Here is a 26,843-nt window from a genome sequence, read left to right as displayed (position 1 = left end):
TATTCTTCCAACAGACTCATATAAACACACACATATACAATACACAGACATGTATATACATTCGAACAAGAGAACTGCATTACATGTAATCCTTTATGACTGCTTTTTCATCTCTCTCCATGTCAGTTAAGTATAAATATGTTATTTTTATAAATACATCACATTTTATTTTATAGATGTAACATGACTCATTTAAAAAGACTCCTACATTGGGCATTTACATTTTACATTGCTTTCATTTTGTTTGCTTGCTTGTTTGTTTTGATGTTACGAAGAATGCTGTGGTTAACTTTGTGTATTTACACACTATAGGCATTATTATCTTGAGATAAATTTCTAAAGTATATATGAAATTTAAGACTTTTAAAGTACACTGCAAAAGTCCCTTCCATAAAGTGTGTAAGATTACCATTCCCCTAAGCAGTATATGAAAGAGACTGTTTTCTCACATCTTTAATTAACACTGGGTACCGGGTTATGTGTTAGATTTTAATTTAATGTGTTATAAACCAACAGTATTTCCTTTATGGTTTCTGACTCATGAATCAATGCCTAGAAATAATTTCCCTACTATAATTTTCTTAAAATGTCTACAATTTCTTCTAATACTTTTTATGGTTTCATTTATTTTCATACAGAAATCAAATTCCATCAGAAATTAATCTTGTTTTACGTCATGGTAGGCATCTTTTAATTTCAAAATGGACACTCAGTTGTTTTAATACATTTAATAAATAACCTATCTTTCCATCTTCATGACTTACAGGATACATTAAATGAATATCTACATTTGAATATATTTCTGGAAATTGTACTTTTTCTATCTGTTTGTCTACTTTTCCTTGACAATGATATTATTTTATGTATTATAACTTTATAATACACTTTAATATCTGATAAAGGTTCTCTTTTATATTTCCAGATCAGAAGAAAATTTATATTTGTACAGTACTGAATGATCTCATTCAGGGAAATAGTTGGTCCCTTTTTATTAAAGTTTTATTACGTTCCCCTGTAAAGTTCTTTTTCCAATGAAGACTCTTCATATTTCTTTCTGATTTTTTCTAGATAATTCTGTAGTTTTGACTGCAATTGTAAAAATATTTTTATGTTATGATATTTAGCTAATTATTGTATAGGTAGATAGATATTGATTTTCACAGATATTTTTCTAAAAGAGCATGTTATATAAAACTTAGTGTTTTCTTAGTTTTCTAGTCAATCATATAATATGAAAATATTATACTTTTTCCCATATTTACTACTTATTCCTGTTGTTTTTAAAATCTGATTGGACTGGTGTCACTTTCAGAATAACTTAAAATAGTGTAAAAGCATAAAACTTTCATGATTTTAATAACGTAAAGCATGATAATGGAATTCTCCTTTCAGTACTGAAAAGAACAAAGATTACAAAGGATTGAGCCACACCACATAGGTAAAATCTATGCCTTTATAATGATAATAAAAGAAACAACAGGAACAACAATGACACATCTTTATTGGCCACAGTTAGAGAGTGCTAAGCCATTACTCTGAAATTTGGATTTCAAGTATTTATGCTTCCTTCTTGTTATGAGCTGTGTAAGCTAACCAAATAGTTGATAAAATTGTTTTTAATAATTTCACTTAATATATGTAAAGGAATGATGGAAAATCACCAGTTTGAAATGCCTAATGAGATAATGAACCGAGGAAACAATTATGGATGGATGCTAAAAGCTTTAGGTAAAATGTTGATGTAAAACCTTATTTTGGAGGGAATCAGGTTACTAGCACATTAATCCACTATTAAATTTTAGCACCACCGTAAGTGAGACAACCAGATGTCATGTGTCTCACTATGAAATACTCTTGCCTTAAAAACAAACAAATGACAACAACAAAACTGTCTGGATCTAATCTAACTTAAAAGTTAACTCCTAGTTTACAGAAAATAGGAAAAATAGAGGAATAAAATGAATAACAAAATGAAAAAGCCAAATCTAGAATGTTGAACATCCAAAAGGACAAATAACTTGGTTTCTTCAACAATCAATGGCATGAAAGAAAAAGGTTTGTTGCAGAATACAGTTGACTCCTGAACAACATGGGTTTGAACTGCATGGGTCCACTCATACGCAGATATCTTTCGATAGTAAATACTACAGTACTACTACATGATCATGGTTGGTTGCATCTGCAGATGTGGAGCAACGAGGGATATGGAGGGCTGACTGAGTTATAAGGAGATTAATTCCCACATTGTTCAAGGGTCAACTTTAAAAGAAATTTAAGAGACATACAACCAAATGCAGTACAGATCTTGATTCAAAACTTATCTTAAATAGGTATCTTGGAGGCAGTTAAGGACATCTGAATATTGACTTGGTATTAAGTGATAACAAGAAAAAATTAATTATATTAGCTGTAATAGTAGCTTCTTAGTAACTCAAAAATAATACCTAACAAATAACAAACAAACAAATATGAAAGTTCCTTCAGGGATGCATACTGAGATATTTACAGGTAAAATGTCAGCATATTTGAATTTTGCTATAAAATACCTCAGGTTACAGAAAATGCATGGAGTATATAAAGCAGTGGCAAAATATTGGTAATTGTTGAAACTAGGTGATGGGTAGACTGAGGTTCATTGTACTATTCTCTAGTTTTGTGTAATGCCTGTGGTTAGTGACAGATTAAAAAGAAAGCAGGTAAGAAGTAAGAGACAGTAGAAAATATAGGTAAGGATCAATGATGATTCTAAGTAAAACAGTAGATAGAGGCAGTTAATATAGTAAGCACAAAGTTAAGTATTACAAAGTACAAGTGAGGTTCACACAAACAGAGAAGGAATGTTCGAGATTGCTGAGAATTTAGAATTGAGGTACATGGGTGAAGAGTAGGAGAAGTGAGCAAGAGAACTCAAATAAGATGCCTAGAAGGGCACTCGCTATCTGCATCACAAATGTTTAGGAACTAGTGTCATAAATGGGTTCTTAATGTCTGGATTATTTCTCTTTGGTCCACCAACTTCTCCCACACCCTTGTTTTATGTAAAGCATACTGATAAGGGCTAAGACTATGACCTCCATCTCATGGTCATTATAGCAAGACTTATATTTGGCCATGTTTATCTATAAAATCTTCTTTTAAAAAACTGCAATTAAAGAGACTTTTAAAAATCTTTTTAACCTCACTTTATATATATGAGAACAAAAACAAAAAAAAAAAACCTCTGAATTTTGTATTATCCTAGGATGTACAGAGAAGGCAATCCAATAAGACCTGCCTTGTCACATTCAATAGAGCAACTGCAGAAGCAATTTGTTACAAGCAGATGGATAGTTGAACACTGAAAAGGATGATAAACTAGAACAAAATTAGATATTGAAATCAATTTCTTTTAGGCTCACCATGAAACTTCAGATTTACACAAACAATTGTATTTGAAGAAGTCAGAAAAAAATGCCATACTAAGATGGGTGCCCGTGAAAACAGAACTTTACACATGCTATAGCCTTTATAGCCATCATTTACTTGGTTGGTCCAAATATTTATAGTTCATTGTTATGACTGCCAAAACTGGCAACCACAAGGATTGTTGTCTCAATTAGGACAGTAAACAGATTGTCTCTTTTTTTAATGAAAAAATCTAAAATGTAATACTTCACAGTTTAACATGTTTATTCATCTAAACGAGCTAAAAAATAATGGTGCGACATCTGTTCGAGAGGCATTGGTACCTCAAATTTTGGCTGCCTCCCCACCATTTTGGTTGTTGTTTTAAAAAATGAAGAATAGGAGGGGGTACTGTCATCAAAAAATCTTCTGGCATGTAAAGTATCTTATTTTTCTTGAAATAAGGATCTCATGTCTGTTGCTAGGGATAAAAAAAAAAAAAATTGTCTAACAAAGAGGCACAATGCTGAATACGACAGCAGTTCAATTGTTTTAGATACATTTACTGACCCACTATAGATATTTCCACACTGATATAGTTCTTGAAGTGACTCTCCCAGTTCCCTCTATACTTACCTGTATAGCTAAAACCTATACAAAATAGTAAAGTGTTTCTGTAGGCACTGAATTCATCTGCTACAATTTTTACTGTAGGTTACACTGATTTTAGATATGGTGTCAGTGGAACAAAATCTAGCAAACATTCTATCCAGGCTGCATTGGAGCAATTCTAATAAAAGAAGGCAGTGCTGCTAAGGGAAAAGTGGTGAGAATCTCCCCAGAGAAGCCTCAGGTAAGTGTCTTCACCTAATTGTTGGTAAGAAAAAAATAAAAGTTTATCTTAGATAGTCTCTGACACAATAACCTTATGTTATGGATGAAATACATTAAAATTTAAGTTTAATATCTAGAAGTTTATTTCTGAAGCTTATCTAAAGCATAACTTGATCTACTGAATTATCAATGACTATATAATTTAGATTCTGGAAAATATAACACTTTAGTTTTCACATAAATATAGCATTATAATGAAAATTTAGTTTTTTTTACAATGGGAGTGAAGATTTAGACTAAGTTAAATTTAAAACAATGAGTATGATTTTTAACAATACTAAGATGAAAATAGCATATTTGATTTCCTAGAAAAGAGCAACGTTTCTGTTGTGTAGCAAATTCAATGCTAGTTGTCTTGATCTTAAAGAGAACCAGGATTAAATATATATGTGTCCCAATACAACCAAAGACCATAAATGTTAAATGCTGAGTTGATCAATATTGTGATTTTTAAGTTTTATTTATTAAATGCAAATAATTTTTGATCATCTGTTACATGCAAGAACTGTGCCAGGCTCTGAGAGGACTGAAAGAGATTAACTTAAATTCTAACATGCATTTACTAAAAATGTGCAGACCACTACACTACTGCAATTACAGAAATGAATAAGAACATATTCTCAGGATTTTGTAATCCTTGGTTGGAGTGGGAGTACTTCACCTACATTTACAAAAAATTGAAAAAGATTGGAAAATCTTCAAGTATTTTGCCACCTTAAAACAACAACAAAACCTCATTCTGGTAGTAAAATAGGATTTTGGCACATTTGTTTTAGAAGAAATTATAGATGAGGTTATATTTTTACAACATCGCCTCTCAAATGAATTTACATATTCTGTATTTTTCATGCAATATAAGAACCAGCAACCATTCAAGCTTCATTCAAAGTGTTCTATAGGCTGTACGTTAAGTCCAGCTGCGTTAGTTGAAATTTCTTCTGCAGAAAGAGTATGTTAACAGATAGATTCTAACATTCTGAAAAGTCATTAATTTTTTTTTTTTTTTGCCTTCTGAATTACTCTGAGCAGTGAATTATTGGAGGGGAAAAACCCATGCCTAAAATTTGTATGGTGCCAGTCTCAGATTTATGCCAAATACCACTCACTATTTAAAAGTGTAGTCCCCTGAAACTGCAGACCGGATATCACCTCTCTGTCTTCAAAGATTCAAACCAGACTTCAACTTGGGATTTCTCTACAGAGGATTGGCTGCTTCCCAGCTAATGTGAGTTTGAAAAATGTGCATTTCACGAAAACATTATTTTGTAAATATACATTGTCTCACTTTACCTGCTATTTATTAAAATCAGAGTTTAGCCTTTGGGACTTACCATAAGTTAATCAGTTAAGTTAGTTATGCTGTGTCTAGGCTAATATTCATTACTATCAGAAACAACATTTTTCCTCCAAAGAATACCTCAAGAGTAGAACAGGATAGTAAAGTTGTTTTTCTCCTTTTTTTCAGGGTAATGAATTTTCAAACATTTCCAAGAGTCCAATCATCTATTTTAAATACTGTAAATTCTGTAATATCTCACTTGGATAGGTATTTAATAGACAATTATTACATATCCTTGCATTTAAATTACCACTGAAATTAGAAATAATCTTTATTTTATATGACTGTATTTAACACCAGATGGGCGGGGAAATAACTAAATGAAGATTGTTCACATAAATGTGATAGGAGTGGGGGAAAGCAGTATTTCTTGACATGTGGCATGTCACTCAGGAAAGTAAAAGACCCATCATATCCAAAATGCCAGCTTGGATATTCTCTTGCCACCCACTTCACAAACAGACATACCACATGGCATTAAATGCTGCAACCTTTCCTAAAAATGCCACTTGGATTTGTCCACTGTGGTGAATGTATAGGAACTCTTGGTCTGTCTCTTAAGTTTGTGATTTCAATGGGAAGAATCCAGGAAACAGCACTGGCTAAATTTTGCCCTCAGATGTTTGGCATAAATGATCTGTGAGGACACTGGAACTTTTGGCTGTTTTCACACTGATGAAATAAGTTATGCTACTTGAAAAAATTCTACAGAACATAATGCTACACAACCACATTCAACTATCTGCAAAAGTCTCAAAGACTATCTAGGATATTTATCAATACTTTCTTCTCTTGGAGAGTATGGAAACAATCTTAACATTTTATTTACTCTTTATAAATACAATGTATTTACTATGAAACACCTTATGCACATGTTGCAAGCTATTCATTTTCTATACATATTTATGTAAGGTAGTAACTAACAACTCTGCTGTGGACACATATTTTTCCATTTTCTAATCTTTATGTACTCATGTGTTATAAAATTATTTTAAAATTCCATTACCAGTAAAAAATACTGACTACATTAGTCATTATACTCCAACAAATGTAAAATACCTTGAAAAATCATATAAACAAAAAACTCCATATGTGAGTAATATAAGACATATATTTTCTTCTATTACTTTTCATGAAAGGGTTCTAATTGATTTAATTCCCAAGAGACAAAATACAATTTTGTAAAACAAGTTTGTATTGTTCAGATATAAGAGACAACCCAAGAAAATGACTCTGAGTAGGTAGGACTTCTGCTATTACCGTTGTGTGAAAAACACTGCACAATTAGACAACAGGTTGCTACATATCTCCTTAACAAGAGGGGCAAACTGATACTGCAAGCAGCCAGGACAATGTAATTAAAATAGAATTCCAAGTTTATATTAATAGAGTAATAAGTTAATTAAAATCAAGATCAACTGAACTTTCTATTTACACCAGTTCAGACAGCCCAAGAGGAAAGCAACTCTATTTTAGAGACATATGTGACTCTTTGAGCTTCTGTCATCCAGGTGCCATTTCTGATGGAGCACATGTGCACTGAACAGTTGGCAAAGAAGGAAAAAGATTACTGTAGATGTATGTGCAGATTGTCTCTCTAATGATATAAACTACGTCTGGAAAGAAAGCAGGGCTTCTCTGTAAAATGAAAAATTTCCCATGAGTTTTCATTCCTTCTTAGGCTCTGAATGTGACTAGAGAATGTTTCTGTAAATGAGGATATATACTTTTACTTAGAATGTATATGGAACAAAAATAGATTTAGTAATCTGTAAGTGATGGAGTTATACACATAAATTGCCTAAGACATCTGAAGAATTTAGGATCTGTTTTTCACTTTATCTAAATGCACCATGAATAGGTTGCCTGTCAAAGTAGAAAGATTTATAAAAGTATCTGGTAGCACACATACTACATTATTAGGTAAGGTTCTTTTCTTGATATCCTATGCAACATTTTAAAAGATATTTCTGCAAACTGAAAATACCGGCAGAAAAAATTCAAGACCTTGCTGTCTCAGTACTTCAGAAAGTATTGGTCCCTAGAGGTGCTTTTATAAAATTATATCCTTTTCATGCATTGATTGCTGCTCAACTAATCTTCATCTGGTTCCAGATCAGGGTCAACATCTGTGGACAGTCTGAGATAAAAGAAAGCATAGAAAGCCAGTAGGAGGGCCAATATAGCTGCAAGTAGAAGGCCAACTTCCTGAGGAAGGAAAAAAAAAGTAGATTTGAAATTCATGAAATGAGGTTGGTTAACTTTATCAGCTTCACGAGATAAAAACACACAGTCTAGAATTAATAATCACATTCTTTTTGTTTAACACTTTCTGTCATTAAGCAAAGAAACTTTTGTGCTTGACAATACCTAATATAATGGCAGGTACATCAGTGGGTATAATAATAGATGTGTATTATTATTTTTATTTAAATTTGTGTTTTTCTAATAGTAAAATTAACATTTATAATTTTAATATATTTTCGTAGTTTGGATATCAAACTGTTGGATGTAAGCAATGTAGTTTGTGCCTACACAGTTTATCTTTCTCTATCTGAGAAAGAAATAACATTTGAGAAAGAAATAACATTATTTCTTGCTTCAATACGTTTATTATTAGCTATAGCATTTGGACACAGATTCTTTTTTAAATTATCATTCCTTTTCTAATAGGACGAAACTATTATAACCAGTTTCTACATTATGTCTCTGTAAACATCCTTATTAAATATTATTTTTTAAAACTCATTTTTAAATTCTAAATTCTATAGTTTACAATGTGGCAGAACAAAACTAAGTACTCTTGGCTCATAAAGCATGATATGATATAATTAACACAACTATGAAGGATGGTCCTGGATACTTCATTTGGTGATTTGATATGGATTATATTAATCAATTATGCTGAAATAATAGCCAAAAAATTACCATATATACAATGGCAAAAATCATATTATTTTTCAAAAAGTCTATAAACTTATACACACACACACACACACACACACACACACACACACACACACACACACACCATGAAGGAATTGTCTCAATATTAACATATCATTTGGCTAAACAGAAAGAAGAATAAATAGTGCTAGTACAGTATCCTAAGGGGCTTAAATATTCCCTTGTAATTCTCACTTGCATATCACACCCCTTCCTGACATTATTTTATGGAGAAGCAATTTATTTGCACTTACACAAATGTAGTTTACATTTCAAAAGAATGCAAAATTAATAATTCAACATATGCCACCTAATAAACTTTAAAAGCATTAAAATAAATTTGGTTTATAATCAACATGTAATTTTTACCTGGATATTGAAATTACAAATGGACATTTTATACAGATTTTTAGCTTTATAATTAGATTTTTTTAGATTTGCAAACTATAAAAATAAATATTAATAAAATACATGGGGTTGAAAGACTTAGTGTCAACTATTTTTGTAAGATTTGATTTCTCAATCTACTCTATCAATATAATGTCAAATTAAAGTGAATTTTCTCTGCTGCAGTTGGAATACTTTGGCATCTCAAAAGGGCATGGCAGCATCAGACAGGTTTCATTTATTTTCTTGTATCCACAGCTGTGCTCCCAGACCCATCTGGTTACACAGCTACTAATTTTAAGAGGATGTAATAAACAAGTGACACACAACTGCAAACTCCATCTGTTCTGTACAGTGGACAAAAAACTGTTCAACAGCAGTCACCATTCCCATAAGCTTAACACAAGACTAAAGTTTTTACTCTTGATTAGAGTCTGTGATTCTCATCTCATTGATAATCACCTCTAATTGCTGTTTTTCAACTCCTTCTTATCCTTTCAAACAGCTCTGTATCATCTTCATTGTACATTTTCAGAATATCCAGAGGCATGAAAAAGGGGTTTAAGGGTAGGAAGCAGAGAACATTCATAGAATACAACTTCAGAAGATCCATTAATTCAATTAAGTCTATTCAACATACTATGGTGTAGGGGGTGAGGCTTCCGAAGTATTGGACGAGGAGGTACAGCAAATCATTTGTTTCAGAATGTCCCTATTCTGCTAAGGAGATAAGTATTGTGGGGACTGCATACTTGGAGGGTTAAAACTATGGTAAAATTTGAAAATACTGCTTTCAGAATTCTGGTCACACTAACCATAACTTAGAGACCTACAGGCATTCATGACTCTCCCCACCCTTGGCCATTTTTAGTTTTAGATCAGGAATAACAAAGAGAACAAAAATAATGCTTCCAGCTGGCTCAACCCAAGGGGTTGTTAGCAGGATCTGGTTGCCATTTGAATATTTTATTTATGTAACAGATAAATCAAATTTCTGATCCTTATTTTTTATTATAATTACTTGTTTCAAATAAACTACTTAATAAACAAATATAGATTATCTTTTTCCTTCTAAATACTAGGAAACACAGGTTATTTGCCTTCAAAAAAAATTTTCCCTGATGTTGCAACTCTTGAAAAATAATCTTCAAATTGAACAGCAACCAAATAGCAAATATTAGTTGTGCAAATAATTTTTAGGCGGTACTCATTACTGGGTCATAAATTATGACATTTTGTTTACATTGGTAAAAGACACAAACTAAAAATAGCTTCTCAATAGAAATAATTCCACATTTTGAAGAAGTGATATTCATATCTTATTCTGAATCATTACTGTTCCCTGAAATTTTCTATCACTAAACATACATTTATAAAAAAGCACTAGAAGCCCCTGAGGGTAAGTACCCTATTGTGTAATTTTTATATCTCTAATCCATGATTTCTCAATCATGTGATTTCTTGTAGAAATTCCTCCAAGATAATTGTGTCTTATTCATCTTTTTTTCCACAGGTTCTACAACATTGTAATGCTCATAGCAATTTCTAAATAAATGAAGGATTGAGTCAGATTTATATAATTTATGTACAAGGTATATTAAAATTATGTAATGTTTTGAAAACTTTACAGCAATAATATCCATAATACTATCTTCACAGCAAAACTGAAAACATTTTGTAATATGTAGTATAGTAACACAAAGCAGACTTAGTTGAGTAGGGGATCTTTAGGCCAATGACAAACATCCAAGGACAGTCTTATTTATGCAAACCAGTAATAGCTAATTCAAAGAAATATTTATGTTAAGTGTATTATTTAACTCTTCTGACTATACTGTGAGGTAAATGGCATAAAATCCATTTTACAAATGTGCCAGTTTAGACTCAGCTAGATCATTGTAACAGTAAGAGGAGTCATGTGATTCTAGGCCTCTCTCGTGTTCAGTTTTATCATTGCTGTTATTTTCCTATTCCTTGCAGCTGTTCATATTTTCTGTAGATTTAAATTATTTTAAAAGCATAGCAATGATTCATTCTAAAAAATAAGTAGTAAAGTGATAAAATATTATAACATTATGGCCATCCTGTATTAACTAGATAAGAGTCAAACATGTTTGATGTTCATTAATCCTTAGTTGCTTCTCTGACATTATCAACATGGATAAAATCACTCACTGGGGAAATTAAATAGCATTAAATGGCAATTGCTGAAAGAAATTTCGTTATTTAAAATACTATGCTAAAATGACAAGGCAATCAAAGTTTGACAGGGCAAACTAATTAGTATGCCAGATTTGAAATGTAAAACACCTCCATGGTTCTGATTCTAAAAAGTTTCCTATTATTTTAATGGGTTCATTACATAAATTTTCAAGCAAAGTAAACAGTGTTTAAAGATAAGGTTTTTGTTTTTCACAGGTTTACGAATCAAAATGATATGCTAGTTTATTAAAAAGGAGCTGTTTTTGATGTCAGAAACTTTTCTGTACATACTTTAAATCATCAATGAAACCTAAGAACAATTTTTTTCTCATAAAAGATAAAAAAATTCTATATTGTTTTTAAAAAGACATTAGATTGCACTATAAGGTAGACTTATACTAGGAATATGGTTATTTCCTCAAGTTAAAACCATAGCAAAATGATAAGAGCAAATGAAATAGAGGATATATACAGGAACGTGGTATACATCAATAAATGCATGGCTGCACTATCTTTCAAATTCTAATTTGCAGCTGCTCATTATACTGTGCCACAAGTGGATTGTGCTACCCCAATATTCTTCTAACAAGACAAAAACAAAGCCCTGTATTGTGAAAGATAAAAATAAGTGACATATTGCTTTCCTGGAAAATGACAGACAGTGCTCTCATTACAAGAGACAATCATCAGGTAACTAACTGCAAAATAAGAAACTAACCACTGGTTTTAGAAAGTTTGTGTCATGGAAATAATTTTAAAGATGAATGAAATTAGAAGAAAACTTCAAAAGATTAATCATCTCTCTTTCAAACAAAAAGGCAATTCATTTTTTTTTTCTTTTTCTTCCGTTAAAAACTGACACACAGCACTAACTGAGGAGATTGTGCTGTGAAAACATACCGCAGCACACAGCAATGCTTGATCAAAATCAGTATCAGGAGTAAAAAGAAGGCAGTGTTTCGTGATCATAATAGCAAATTCTGGAAGACAACCAAATATATCATCTGGCAGTTCAACAGCTGTTACAGCTTGGTAGTAATACCTTGGCATTTGCTATAAGCTATAACTTAGAAAAATTGATTTTTCATCTGCCAGATAAAACCCCAAATCTCCTTTTAACATTTTAATATTTAAATAAAATATAGGTACTAGTCACTTTACTTTTGCACATTTGACAGTAGAGCTGTCAAATTAATTTTTCTATTTATAGTTTAATTTTACTCTAAACACTTGGCAGAGTTGACATGGGTAATAATGTAAATGTAATTTTGTTGAACTTCATTGTGCTAGCACATTGGATTAGCATCTGCTAACATCATTCTCAGTTGCTTTTATCCCTCTTAAGCAGTTAAAACACTGGTTTTCTCAAAGAACAAGTTTGGAAACATCATTAGAATTTCATCATAGGGAGTACTGACAACAAAAATAATACACGTGTAAAATTACATATATTAATGATCTAAGTATATACAATTATAATTAAAAGTTAAACAACCATAAAATGAAACTTATTGCAAGTGAGAAAAGTTTTTGATCCAGGCCACATATATCGCTGAAGTGTTTGAACAATAAATACAGTAGCTAGAGAAAAAGTAAATTGCAACTTTAAGTGTAACTGTCTCTCTTAAGTGACATTAGGTCTTATTCTAAGACCTAATAAAATCTTAGAATGGGAAGGATGTTTCTCATTAAGTAAATTCTCTTTAAAAGCCTTTAATCCTGGCATTTGACTTAGATTTTGAAATGTCATAAAACATTTAGAATTCAACATTTATGCAATCCAGTTTTAGAAAATGAGATGGCATGCAATATATCACATTTTAAAGTTATCAAATACAGGTACCTTTATGCCTATTGCTGTTTTCTTTGCTTCTGCTTTTAATTTGGTTGCTCGTAAAATAGGTTTGGTTTTTTTATAATCTTGTTTACCTAGAAAGAGATAATTTCAGACAATGAGCTATAATTTAAGTTTAACGGCCATCTGAAATGTCAAAGAACCTTTAAATAGAGTAAAACTGGGAGACAAAGTTGCAAAGTAATTCCCAGTTATGGAAACCATAAACTGGTCATCCTAAGGTCAATTTTTCCTTCTCTCTTACTTTTTCAGGAAGAAGATTTGACAGACATCTTTCATTTGGTGTGAGGTGAATATCAACAAAGATAAAAAATTCTTTTAGAGAATAAGATGTTTAAAGCAAAGAGAGTAAACCTTTAGAAGCATTTGGAGACAAATGTGGAAATAAATGAAATTACGTAAGATCCCTTTAAACAGATAAGATTAACTCTGTCTTCATAATTGAAGAATAACAGTTCATTAGAAATTTATTTTATTATCGATATATTAAGTATTCAATAATCAATCTGAGAAGTATCTTCAAAGTAAGAAACTAAAGACTGATCTGTAAATAACTTTCAGTTGCTGAATTCTTTAGAAAAAAGTATTTAACTTTTGTTTGCTCTCTGTGGAGGACAGAATAAATATGGCTAGATAAATGATGAAGGATAGCTACATTTAGACATTAGTTTCAATGTTCTTTACCACATTTAACAACCAAAAATGAACAAAACTGAGTTAGTGTCACCAAATTTGCTTTTTTGTGTGTGTCTATACCACCTGGTGACCCCACTAATGGGTAACAAAAGAGCTATTACACACCCTGTGAGGAAAACAGATTTAACAATAACAACAACAAAAGCATTGACTAGAATAATATACTCTTTTTGTTAACCAACATGTTAGCTAAGAATTGGGTCCAATTAGTCTCAAATATAATCATATGTCATTCTGAGTGGGAGTTAACATTTGACCATATAATCTCTTCAACTATTTTATATTCTTCTATTTGGCCTTGTTGTTTCCATTTTATTCCCTTTCCTTTCAAAGATCAATTACTTTCCAAAACTTACCCCTGTAGTCTATCAAAATAATACAACTGCTAACTTTAATTTCCACATCTTCCTCACACTGAAGTAAATCTGAAAGCAGTTTATCTAAAGTATACCATCAAAATTTAATGTGCAATATATTTTTTAATGTGTTTGCTAATGATTCAAAAGTACCTTTAAAATTCTATATAGATTTTTAGAGTTAGAAATGCCAGGGAGAAGTGAGACAAATGAATGGGAGGATGAAGAAATGCTATATCTGTGTTCATTAGACACATAAAAGTATTTATTTGGCTGAAGAGCTTTTTTTTTTTAAGAAGTGTGTGTGCTATTTCCTTAACTGCAATGGTATAGCAGTCATTCTGGATCTATGAGCATGCAGCACCTTAATAAATATTATTTGATGATGGGGTTTAATGATCCAGAAATGAGCCAATTGTAAAAATGTATATCAAATGATCTAAATTTAAATTATGGAATGAACAAATACAGAAAAATATTACTCTGACCCATTTTAAATTAGCAACATTTAATTTTGCTGAAAAAATCTTGACAAGTGTTCACTCTGATTTCACATGTCAACAGTCAAACTATTCATGTCATTATTCCTGCTGAGATATAAACAGTTCAGAGCAATGAAACTGGTGACACATCAAATGTCTCCACTCAGGGTTACAAAGCAAGTTTCTAATGAGAACCTAAAAAGAAATTTCAATATTATAGATTTGAAGCCAAGAAGTCATTTCTTATGTTATATATGCCCTATAATAAACTCTGGGTGCAACAGGGACAAAATAAACAAAAAAAGAGATTATCTTAACCAATCTGCTTTTTGTAGACATATGCAATATTCTGGATGATGTGTCTGTCATAAAGCAGATTCAAATATGCTTAAAAGAGTCAATGTTAAAGTGAGATTTTATCATTCTACTTCACTTGCCATTGGTTAAATAATGTGTTCTATTTCAATTCAAGTCCTATAATCTCTTAAAGAATAATACTTCTAAATTTATATTAAAGTTGATATGAACATTTGAAGCAGTATTTATAATAAAAAGACAGTTTTAAAAATTATTACACACCTCATACTTCTCCAAAAAGTGCATCTGTCATTAATGTAGCATTCTCCTTGCTGACTGTGATATCCAAAAGTATATATTGCAAAACGTGGTTTCAGTCTACTAAGTGAAAACGTTTACAGGGGCATTTGTTAAGTTCTTTATAACTAAAACCAGATCTCTCCATTATACCCAAAAAGATATTTAACATTTTAATTTTTTATGGCTTCATGAAAAATACCTATGCGCACATGATTGTAAAAAAAAATATAAAATAAGAAGCTCCTGCCTTCTGAGTACTTACACCCAGGAAAAAACACATTTATGTAATCTAGATTTCATATGCAGACAGCTTTTTAAATACAATTGGATCTGATTTTGGTTATATCAATAATACGATAACAAAAGTGGCAATTTAGCAATTGCTCATTACATTTTATATGAGAGAAATTCGAGCCTACAAAGCCAATATGGGACCTCAATCATCTCGTTTCTCTCTTCTCAATTACACCATTCATCACAGTTCTGTATTTTAATTTCCTATGACATAGTTTAAGTAACAAAAGCTTTCTCCCCCATCTCCACACTTTCTGATGGACTGATTTATGCTTCCTCCCTCCAATATGATCCTATTATATTATTTCATTATATTTTATTTTTTACTTATCATACAGTGAATATAACATTTTTTTTCCTTTTGGTATACAGTTCTATGAATTTTAATGCTTATGTATAGATCATGTAATTACTACTATAATCAGGATATAGAAAAGTTATATTATTTCAAAAAACTCCCTGGCACTAACTTTCTAAACTCACCCTCCTTCCTACCATAATTCCTGGCAACCACTGATATATTGTCCATTTCTATAGCTTTGTCTTTTCAATAATGCAGCAAAAATGTGACAAGGGCTTCTTTTATTCAGCTTAAGGCCTTTAAATTTCACCCAAGTTGTATGTATCAGCATTTTATTCTTCTCTATTGCTGGTTAGTATTCCATTATAGGAAGGTACCAGAACTTGTTTATCCATTCACTCATTGAAGTACATTTGGGTTATGTCCAGTGTTTGGCAAGTATGACAAGAGCTACTATAAACACAGGTATGCAGGTTTTTATGTGAACATAAGTTTTCATTTATCTAGGGTAAGATTGCTGAGTCTTATGGTAAGTATATATTTAACTTTGTAAGAAATTGTCAAACCATTTTTCAGAGCGTTTGCATTCTCACCAGCAATGAATAAGAGTTCTGATAGCTTTGCATCATCACTAGCACTTGGTATTATTGTATCTAGGTTATCTAATTTTTTAGTGTACAATTAATTGTTCATAGTATTCTCTTATAATCCATGTTATATGTGTAAGTTTGATAGTAGTTACACTGTTTTGTTACTGGTATTAGTAATTTGTTCTTTTTTTTTCCTTAGTCTTAACTACAGGTTTTTTCAATTTCATTGATCTTTCTAAATAACAAATTTTGGGTTTTGTCGATTTTTTTCTACCATTTTTCTGTTTTGTATTTTGTTTATTTTCACTCTAATCTTTCTTATTTCCTTCCCTCAGATAGCTTTGAGTTTAGTTTGCACATTTTTTTCTAATTTTTTAGATAGAAATTTAAGTTATTGATTTGAAACCTTTATTCTTTATTAATATAGTCATTAACAAGTATAAATCTCCATCTAAGTACTGCTTTATCATCATTTCATAAGTCAGCAAGGAGAAGAAGAAAGTTATACACAAAAACACTTGTAGATATATTTACCTATGCAGTTACTTTTACTGGTGTTAACTTATTTTTTCTGTTTGTGGATTCTAGTAACTGCCTTATGCACTTTCATTTTAGCCTGGAGGACTTCTTTTAGTGTTTCTTATAGGGCAGGTGTACTACTGACAAATTTTCTGGTTTTGTTTATCCAAGAACATCTTGATTTCTCACTTTTTTGAAGGACAGTTGTGCTAGATGTAGAATTTGGGTTGACGCTCTTTTGCTTTCATCACATCATATATAATGAATTACTTTTTACTTTCTGCTTTCAAGATTTACTCTTTATGTTTGACTTTCAGCAGTTTGACTATGATGTGGCCAGGTGTGGATCTCTGAGTTTATCCTTCTCAAAATTTTGTGAGGTTCTTGGATATACAAATTAAAGTTTTTCATCACATTTCAAGAAGGTTTTTGTCTTTTGAATATTCTTTTTGACACTCTCTCTTCCTCTTCTCATTCTGGAACTATTATTATGCATAGGCTGGTATGCTAGATAGAGTCCTATAGGTATCTATGGCTCTGTTCATTTTTTGTCATATCTCATTCATTATTTTTTATTCATGTTCCTCAGACTGGATAATCTCAATTAACCTCTCTTCATGTTCCCTGTTTCTCCTATAAGTTCAAATCTACTGCGAAGCCCCTCTAGTGAAATTTTTATATTGGTTATTATATTTTTTTCAAGTCCAGAATTTCTATTTTTTATATACATAATTTACATTTATATAATAATATTTTCTATTTGTTGGTACATCATTCTCATACTTTAATTCTTTAGACATGGTTTTCTTTATATTTTGAACATATTTTAAATGGCTGATTTAAAGTCTTTGTCTAGTAAGTCCAAGGTCTGAACTTGTCTAGAGATGCTTTCTATTCTTTTTCTGTGTATGGACCATAATTTGCTGATTTTTTTGTGTGTTTCATAATTTTTGTAGAGAACAGTTTTCTACAAAATGTTATGTAGCAACAGTTAAATAATGTAATGTGGCAACTCGGCCAAACAGATCTCCCCTAGGATTTGTTGTTGTTGCTCTTTGTTCTTCTTTTGTTGGTGTTACTGTTTGTTTGTTTAGTGACTTTTATGGTCTAATTCTGTAGAGTCTGTATTCTTTGTTATATGGAGTCACTTAGCTTAATGTTCATCTAATAACTGGACAGGTATTTTCTTAACTGTCTTTTACCAATATATCTTCCAGGTTTGTTGAACAGGTGTTCCATACTTTGACAGGACTTTATAGTTCTGCATTAGCCTTCACTTCCTGCTAGCTTCCTCAAGGTCAGCAAAGAGTGAGAGCTATGGCCTTTCCAGGTCTTTACTGGACATGGCATAGTCCTGCACAGGTTCATGACTTTCTAGATTCCCAAGAATCTATGTCAGGGATTTAAAAAGACACTATGAACATCTCATTGCCCAGTTTTAAAAACAATTTTAGGTCAGCCTTATGCTAGCCCCAACTAGTAATGCTGCCTCAGGTAGTCGTGATGTTAAATGCTTGCCACTGATTGTTTTTGCCAAATGCCATCAGGAAAGGACTCTTCACACAGAATGAGCTCTAAGTCAGGTCAAATAAAGACAACTTCTGAGAATGGGGATTTTCAGTAAGCTCCCAGACACATCAAATAGTGATAGTTCTCAGAGGATGGGATTTGGGGTAGCTCCAAACACATTTGACCTCTCCAGTGACTGCAGGCTGCTGTTTTTCATGACTACTATTGTTGCAAAGCTGAGGAGGGGAAGATTGGATTAAGGCAAGTTGAACAAAACAAAGCTTGATGTTCTTACTCAGAGTTAGCTGTTTTTCTCAAATAAACACTCTTTGCACTGTTTTAAATTTTTTGAAAATTTGTAGATTTCTGAAAATTTTGATTTTGACAATTTTTTGTCATTGTTCTTGCTTTTATAGAAGAGCAGACTTTTGAGGTCCTTACTTTCCATTCAAGAAGTGCTTCTCTTCCATCCTTTTACCTTTAATCTCATTATATTTGAAGTGAATTTCTTATCTACAGCCTATATTTACATCAGTTTATAAAATTTCAACCTGAAAATCCTCTGTCCTTTTATTGGTATGTTTAAACATATACATTTAATGAAACTATTAATGTATTTTTATTTAGGTCTACCATTTTATCTTTGTTTTCTTTTTGTTTCCTTTGATTTGTTTCTGTTTCACTTTTCATGCCTTTTTAAGTTATTTGAACATTTTTTAATATTTTGTTTAAATCATTTATTGTATTTTGATATATCTCTTAGAATAATGTTTCAATAGTTTCCCAAGAGATTACAAAATATACATTTAACTTTTAAGAGTCTAATTCAAATCATATTTTATTCAATTTCCTTTTTTTTTTTTTTTTTGTGGTACACGGGCCTCTCACTGCTGTGGCCTCTCCCGTTGCTGAGCACAGGCTCTGGACGCGCAGGCTCAGTGGCCATGGCTCATGGGCCCAGCCGCTCCACAGCATGTGGGATCTTCCCGGACCGGGGCACTAATCCGTGTCCCCTGCATCGACAGGTGGATTCTCAACCACTGCACCACCAGGGAAGCCCCAATTTCCTATTTTTAAAGATATTCTACATTTTAAAAAAATTTAACATGCACAATCCAATACATTTCACATTCTAATATAATGGAAACAAGCAGTACATTGCTTTGCAGTGCTAGTTTAACTAGTTGTTGTTTATCTCTTTTGACTTTGCTGTACTTATATTTGATCTTCTTGGACATGTGTCATAGGTTAGGAAAGTTGTTTCTATACAGTTGACTTTTAATAATTCAGGACTTTAAATGTCCACAGACAAAGAATTATACAAGTGAATATACTATTGTAGCACAGATGCATTTTCCTTAAAAATGCTAGACAAGACACTGGTGTTCCTATTTGATGCATGTTCTTATTATAGCTTAACTGTTTTGCAATAAAAAGTGAGAGGCACATGCATAGTTAGAAGGACTATTATACTTTGGTTACTGAAACTTTATATTCATGATAAAAACTGCAGGTTGTCCTTAGATAATACCTGTGTTTTAGTTCTGGAATAAAATTTCTAACTACTCTTCTCTAGAGTTTTGTGTTCAGTTTAGTTGAAGAGTATGCTTAAATTGCTAGATCTGTACTATTAAAAAGTTACATTAATATTGTAACTATTTATTTGTATTAATAGAATTTTCTTGATACTGTAAAACCAAAACAAAGTACAGGAACAAAACAAAGTTCAGGTTGATAAATGATGACAAATGTCACTTTTTTTTTTTTTTTTTGTGGTACGCGGGCCTCTCACTGTTGTGGCCTCTCCCGCTGTGGAGCACAGGCTCCAGACGCACAGGCTCAGTGGCCATGGCTCATGGGCCCAGCCACTCCACGGCAGCCTTATGCTAGCCAGGCATCTTCCTGGACCGGGGCACGAACCCGTGTCCCCTGCATCGACAGGCGGACTCTCAACCACTGCGCCACCAGAGAAGCCCACAAATGTTACTCTTAATCCTCAATCTCAATTACTTTCATCAAAACAGCCATAACATTCCGTTTGATTTTCTCTAAAATAATGACATATTATATCTTAAACTTATGAGACATATTTATAATAATGAAATGCCACCTTTTGTACGTTTAAAATAAAGTTGCAAAATTATTATTCTAGTAAAAATTCCATGATACGGAAAACTATTTTTATGGCTTAGTAAGAATATAGATTCTATTATCCATTATGTATAAGACTTAACAATAAATATATATTTAGATGACTGCATTATTAATATTGCCAATACAAATAGAAAATTTCTCTGAAATCACGACATTGAAACTTAAAATTCCTTCAATACAATCTGAGATTCTTAATAGAGAGTGTGTGTTTCTGTCAATATCTCATTATAAAGCTTCTCCCTTTGCATGTAAAATCCAAGATCATTTTGGGAAGAAATATAAAAGGCCGTCCCCAAATATGCTAGTGATACAGCTAAGTAATGCACTTGGAACAATAAAACATATTAACTTTCGTGTTAATGCCTGGACTTACCATAACTTATATAAGGGAAAAATACACTTAGAATGTATGAACTTTGCTATTTATTCTAAAATAGAATTTAGTAATTTTTTTTTCAAAATTAATCTGGACTTAATGCTGAAAACTGGGCATTTCAAAATAAAAAACATTAAAGCTTGCATTTTCACACAGGAAATCTGTACTATAAAATTGCTCTTTGAACAAATATTAGCAACTGATTATCAAACCTCTATGAGTATATACACATAGCTATTGAGTACATTGTAAAATCTCTGACATAAGGTTACTTTGGCTAGCAAGTAACAAAATATTGTTATCCATAAGGAAACAGAAAAGTTATACCTATGTGTTTATATATCTATATATAGATATATTATTACTACTATTATTATTATTATTTTCACCTGTATCCAAGCTCTTAATTGCATGAGACATTATTTTTTATGGTTAGCAGATAGAGTTGCTAGAATCTCTGAGAATAGTATTGTAAATAGTATAACATCAGGACATATCACCAATTATAATTTTTCTTAGTTAACCTTGTACCTAAGCATAACTGAAAATGTTCACTTATGGTCATAAGAATTCTTATATCTTATTTTCTTAAGCAGTGCTTTCATTCATTCATTAAAAATTATTGAGCACTTACACTATATAGAAACAGTGTTCAAGGTACTGAAAATAAAATAGTTTGGCAAAACAGACCAAATGCCTATTATCTTGAACCTTGCAAAAAGATGGATAATAAGCAAACAAAAATAATGGTTCAATTTGCTAGGTAATGAAAAGCACTAAATAGAAGAATACATTTGGCAAGCAGCAGAAAACAAAGGAGGGAGATGTATTGTTTCAGATAGAGTGGTTAGGGAAGGCCTTCTTGGTAACATCACTTGACATTATCATTTGATGTCACTTAACCAGGTACTTGAATGACGTCAGGGAGGAAGTCATGTGGATAACTGGTGGAAGCAATTCCAAATACTGGGAACATATTAAGTATAAAGATTCAGAAAACACTAACTTCTGGAGGGGGCCAAAATGTCACTGAAGTCTCCCAAGTCAGAAAGAGAGCTTAATAGGTAATAAAAGTAAAAAGTTCAATTTCTGATGTCAGGCTCAGTGGTCCAGAACCAACTGTCAATATCTGAGTATATAGGTTCAAATGATAACCTTGGAAATAGGCAGGATCTTCAGCTTTGTTCCCTGATATGTGATGTGAGAACTTTTGAAAGTAAGAGTGAAGTAGAAATATTAATCCCCTTGCTTACTAAAATGGTAAATCAAAGGGAATGCATATTCCTGGAGAAGTTTCAGAAACTGAGTATATCATCAAAAATATGTGGGCTTCCCTGGTGGTGCAGTGGTTGAAAATCTGCCTGCTAATGCAGGGGACACGGGTTCGAGCCCTGGTCTGGCAAGATCCCACATGCTGCGGAGCAACTAGGCCCGTGAGCCACAACTACTGAGCCTGTGTGTCTGGAGCCTGTGCTCCACAACAAGAGAGGCCACGATAGTGAAGAGGCCCGTGCACCGCGATGAAGAGTGGCCCTCACTTGCCGCAACTAGAGAAACCCTCGCACAGAAACGAAGACCTAACACAGCCAAAAATAAATAAATAAAAGATTACTCTAAAGAAAAAAAAAAACCAAAATATGCAGTTACACTGATTATTTTCGCAGATCTATTTATTTCCTCACTGTGGCTAGTTGGTCTTGGAGACTGAGTACAATTAAATATAAACTTAATGTAGAATTTTTTTACTGTACTTACCATAGCAGAATATAAATGTTCTTTGCACATGGTCACAACTAGCTAATTAATCTAGCCAATGCATTTTTCTAAATTCTGATCACAGATACCACAAGAGACTATCTGCCTTTACTGGAAGGAACAGCAGTATACTTACAAACCTGCTTTTAAACTATATCAACTCTCTATCTAATGCTATAATCTGATTCCAATAGACCAACTGCCTCACCAACCTGCAATATATCACAAGGACAATAAGACATAAGCCCTGGAGAAGATATGAAAACTGCCTGAGATGCCTCATTCATATCTATATCTATAGCTATCTATATCTATCTATGTCTATATCTGGGAGAAGAAAGAACATTCTGTCAAAAATACGGAGACTTATCAACTAAATCTGATTCATGGAAGTCCACTGATTTAGAGCATGTCAAGATTATCTCCAAGAAGAAAAGGTCAACTTGCTGCGCTTTGTGCTCTATCTACCATTAAGAAGGGAACATAGGTACAACTTCTTAAGAAACTGGCATTACTTGATAATGTCACATATCCATACCTATAATCCAACATTTTTCTACTGGGTATATATTGTAGAGAAAAACTCTTGCACATGGAACAGACATGTCTGAAAATATTTATAGAATCGTCATAATAGCATTCATAGGAAAAAAACTGAGAATCATGCAATTGTCAAAATGAGTAGGATAGAAAAATATTGATATAGTCATATAATGGAATGCTATAATGCATAGAAAATGAATGAACTATATCAACATTCATCAATAAGAATAAAACTTAAAAATATGTTCAATAAGAGCAAGATACATAACAACATATACAGCATGATTTCATTCATATAAAATTCATAAACTAAAAAATATATTGCTTAACACATATCTAGGTAGAAAATTCATAAAACAGAATTAATACAAAATCAAGATAGTGGTTATCTCTCACACGTATAGAGGCATAGAGGGTGTAGCAATTGGGAAGGTGCATAAAGAGGCAATCTAAGCTACTGGTATATGTCTAATATTTAATCTAGATGATGGATACATGGTTGCTCATGTTGTTAATTTTTTTAATCTACATGCATATTTTATATATGTAAAGAACCTGAAAAGCTGCTAAGACATGGTACAATAAAAGGTTCTCCAGTAGATTGGTGTACAAGCTCTTCTACTTCTTAGAACTTATGACATGGCATAGTCAATGGAGCCTGCAGTGCTTTAAGCTAACTGAGACATAGAAACAAGTCTTTAGCAGGTCCCAATTAAAAATAAGTGGCAGTCTCTAGGGTTTTGGAACAACACCATACTTCCTTCAACAGGTAACAGCTGCTAAGAAACAACTCCTGGATTGCTACCAAGCTCTGATGAAGACTGACTACCTGGTCATGAGACTCAGGGACCATCTGGCCTGAGCTAGCAGTCATGAATTGGGGGTTATCTAATTCAACAAATCATAAAATATTGTGTACTGTTTTAGTAGTTAAAAAATAATGTATGTGGATGGTTCATTATAATATGCTGCACAAGCTGGAAGTACACTGCTATCTTTGGGGGTGGTCCTAAAACACAATTTATAAGGGAAATCCTCCCAGTGCCCAAAGTTTAAGTAGCACATTTTGTTGTGTACTTTACCTAGAAAGAGAGGTAACCTAAAAAAAATACACAATATTAGTTTTCCTGAATTGGAAGCTGAGTCTGCTACCCAGTCAGTTTGGATTATTCATGCCTACGAGTAAACAGTAAAATGGGGACTCACAGTGTTGGCTGGGATAATTGATGTTGGCTATCAAGGAGAAAATGGTTTGTTAATACACAGTGAGGGCCAAAAGGAATATGGAAAGATGTGAAGGAACTCCTTGGTTAATCCCATGTACTACCATGACCAATGGTAGAATTTAATGAAATTTATATACAGTCAACTGTAATCTAGAAATGATTTAAAGTATACAGGAAGATGTGTGTAGGTTATACACAAATACAGTTGACCCTTGAAAAATGCAGGGGTTGGGGCACTGACCCTCTGCACAGTCAAAACTCTAGTACAACTTTATAGTCAGCCTGCTGTATCTCCAGTTCCACATCCATGGATTCAGCTAACCCAGGATCTTGTAGGACTCTCGTATATATTTATTGGGAAAAAAAAGTGTGTGTATAAGTGGGCCCGAGCAGTTCAAACTCATGTTGTTCAAGTGTCAACTGTATTTCACCATTTTACTTATATAAGGGACTTGAGAATCAGGATTTTGGTATCCATGGGGGTCCTGGAACCAATCTCCCATGGATACCAAGGGTCAACTGTGTGGTATGTAAATATACATCTAGAAGAAGCCCCATTTGGAAGATGGCGGAAGAATAAGACGTGGAGATCACCTTCCTCCCCACAACTACATCAGAAATACATCTACATGTGGAACAACTCCTACAGAACACCTACTGAATGCTGGCAGAAGACCTCAGACTTCCCAAAAGGCAAGAAACTCCCCATGTACCTGAGTAGGGCAAAAGAAAAAAGAAAAAACAGAGACAAAAGAATAGGAAAGGGACCTGCACCAGTGGGAGGGAGCTGTGAAGGAGGAAAGGTTTCCACACACTAGGAAGCCCCTTCGCGGGCGGAGACTGCAGGTGGCAGAGGGGGAAAGCTTCGGGGCCGCGGAGGAGAGCACAGCAACAGGGGTGCGGAGGGCAAAGCAGAGAGATTCCCGCACAGAGGATCGGTGCAGACCAGCACTCACCAGCCCGAGAGGCTTGTCTGTTCACTTGCCGGGACAGGTGGGGGCAGGGAGCTGAGGCTCCGGCTTCGGTTGGATCCCAGGGAGAGGACTGGGGTTGGCTGCATGAACACAGCTTGAAGGGGGCTAGTGTGCTACGGCTAGCTGGGAGGGAGTCCAGGAAAACGTCTGGAATGGCTGAAGAGGCAAGAGACTTTTTCTTGCCTCTTTGTTTCCTGGTGCACAAGTAGAGGGGATTAAGAGCACTGCTTAAAAGAACTCCAGAGACGGGTGTGGGCCACGGCTATCAACGCGGACCCCAGAGATGGGCATGAGACGCTAAAGCTGCTGCTGCCGCCACCAAGAAGCCTGTGTGCGAGCACAGGTCACTATCCACACCGCCCCTACCGGGAGCCTGTGCAGCCCGCCACTGCCAGGGTCCCGTGATCCAAGAACAACTTACCCAGGAGAACACACAGCATGCCTCAGGCTGGTGCAACGCCATGCTGGCCTCTGCCACCGCAGACTCACCCCGAACTCCATACCACTGCCTCCCCCCCCCCACCGGCCTCAGTGAGCCTGAGCCGCCGAAGCAGCTGCTCCTTTAACCCCGTCCTGTCTGAGTGAAGAACAGACGCCCTCAGGTGACCTACACACAGAGGCAGGGCCAAATCCAAGCTGAATCCAAGGAGCTGTGCAAATAAAGAAGAGAAAGGGAAAGCTCTCCCAGCAGCCTCATTAAATCCAAGCAGTGGATTAAATCACCACACCCAACTTGATGTGCCCTGCATCTGAGGAATACCTGAATACACAACGAATCATCCCAAATTGAGGAGGTGGACTTTGGGAGCAACGAGATATATATATATATATATATTTTTTTTTTCCCGTTTTCTCTTTTTGTGAGTATGTAGGCGTATGCTTCTGTGTTTGATTTTCTCTGTATAGCTTTGCTTTTCCCATTTGTCCTGGATTCTGTCTGTTTATTTTTGTTTGTTTGTTTCTGTTTTTGGTATAGTTTTCAGTGCTTGTTATCATTGGTGGATTTGTTTTTTGGTTTGGTTGTTCTTTCTTTCTAATTACTTAAAAAAATTTAATAATTAATTTTTGTTTTTATTTTAATAACATTTTTATTTATTCTATCTTATATTATTTTATTTATTTTATTTTATCTTTTTCTTTCTTTCTTTCTTTTTTTCTCCCTTTTATTCTGAGCCATGTGGAGGACAGGCTCTTGGTGATCCAGCCAGGTGTCAGGGCTGTGCCTCTGAGGTGGGAGAGCCAAGTTCAGGACATTGGTCCACCAGAGACCTCCCAGCTCCACGTAATATCAAATGGCGAAAATCTCCCAGAGATCTCCATCTCAACGCCAAGACCCAGCTCCACTCTACGAACAGCAACCTACAGTGCTGGACACCCTATGCCAAACAACTAGTAAGACAGGAACACAAACCAACCTACTAGCAGAAAGGCTGCCTAAAATCATAATAAGGTCACAGACAGGCC

The 26,843-nt window shown here is 33.6% G+C and overlaps 1 protein-coding gene across 3 annotated transcripts in view; it reads right to left on the bottom strand.

Moving 5' to 3' along the window:
* Positions 1-7,558: 7,558 nt before the first annotated feature.
* TRIQK (triple QxxK/R motif containing) overlaps positions 7,559-26,843 on the bottom strand; it is a 90,554-nt gene continuing 71,269 nt past the window's right edge. For all 3 annotated transcript variants that reach the window (XM_082675245.1, XM_082675244.1, XM_082675246.1), the window contains 2 exons: positions 12,996-13,081; positions 7,559-7,825 (listed from right to left, as the gene is read on the bottom strand). In XM_082675245.1, coding sequence (XP_082531371.1) covers positions 7,712-7,825; positions 12,996-13,081 — 200 coding nt within the window. In that variant the 3' untranslated portion in view covers positions 7,559-7,711. The remainder of the gene's footprint in view (positions 7,826-12,995; positions 13,082-26,843) is intronic.

This window comes from Grampus griseus, assembly GCF_964374135.1.
Source record: "Grampus griseus genome assembly, chromosome: 17".
NCBI lineage: Eukaryota > Metazoa > Chordata > Mammalia > Artiodactyla > Delphinidae > Grampus > Grampus griseus.
This window is presented reverse-complemented; position numbering and strand designations above follow the sequence as displayed.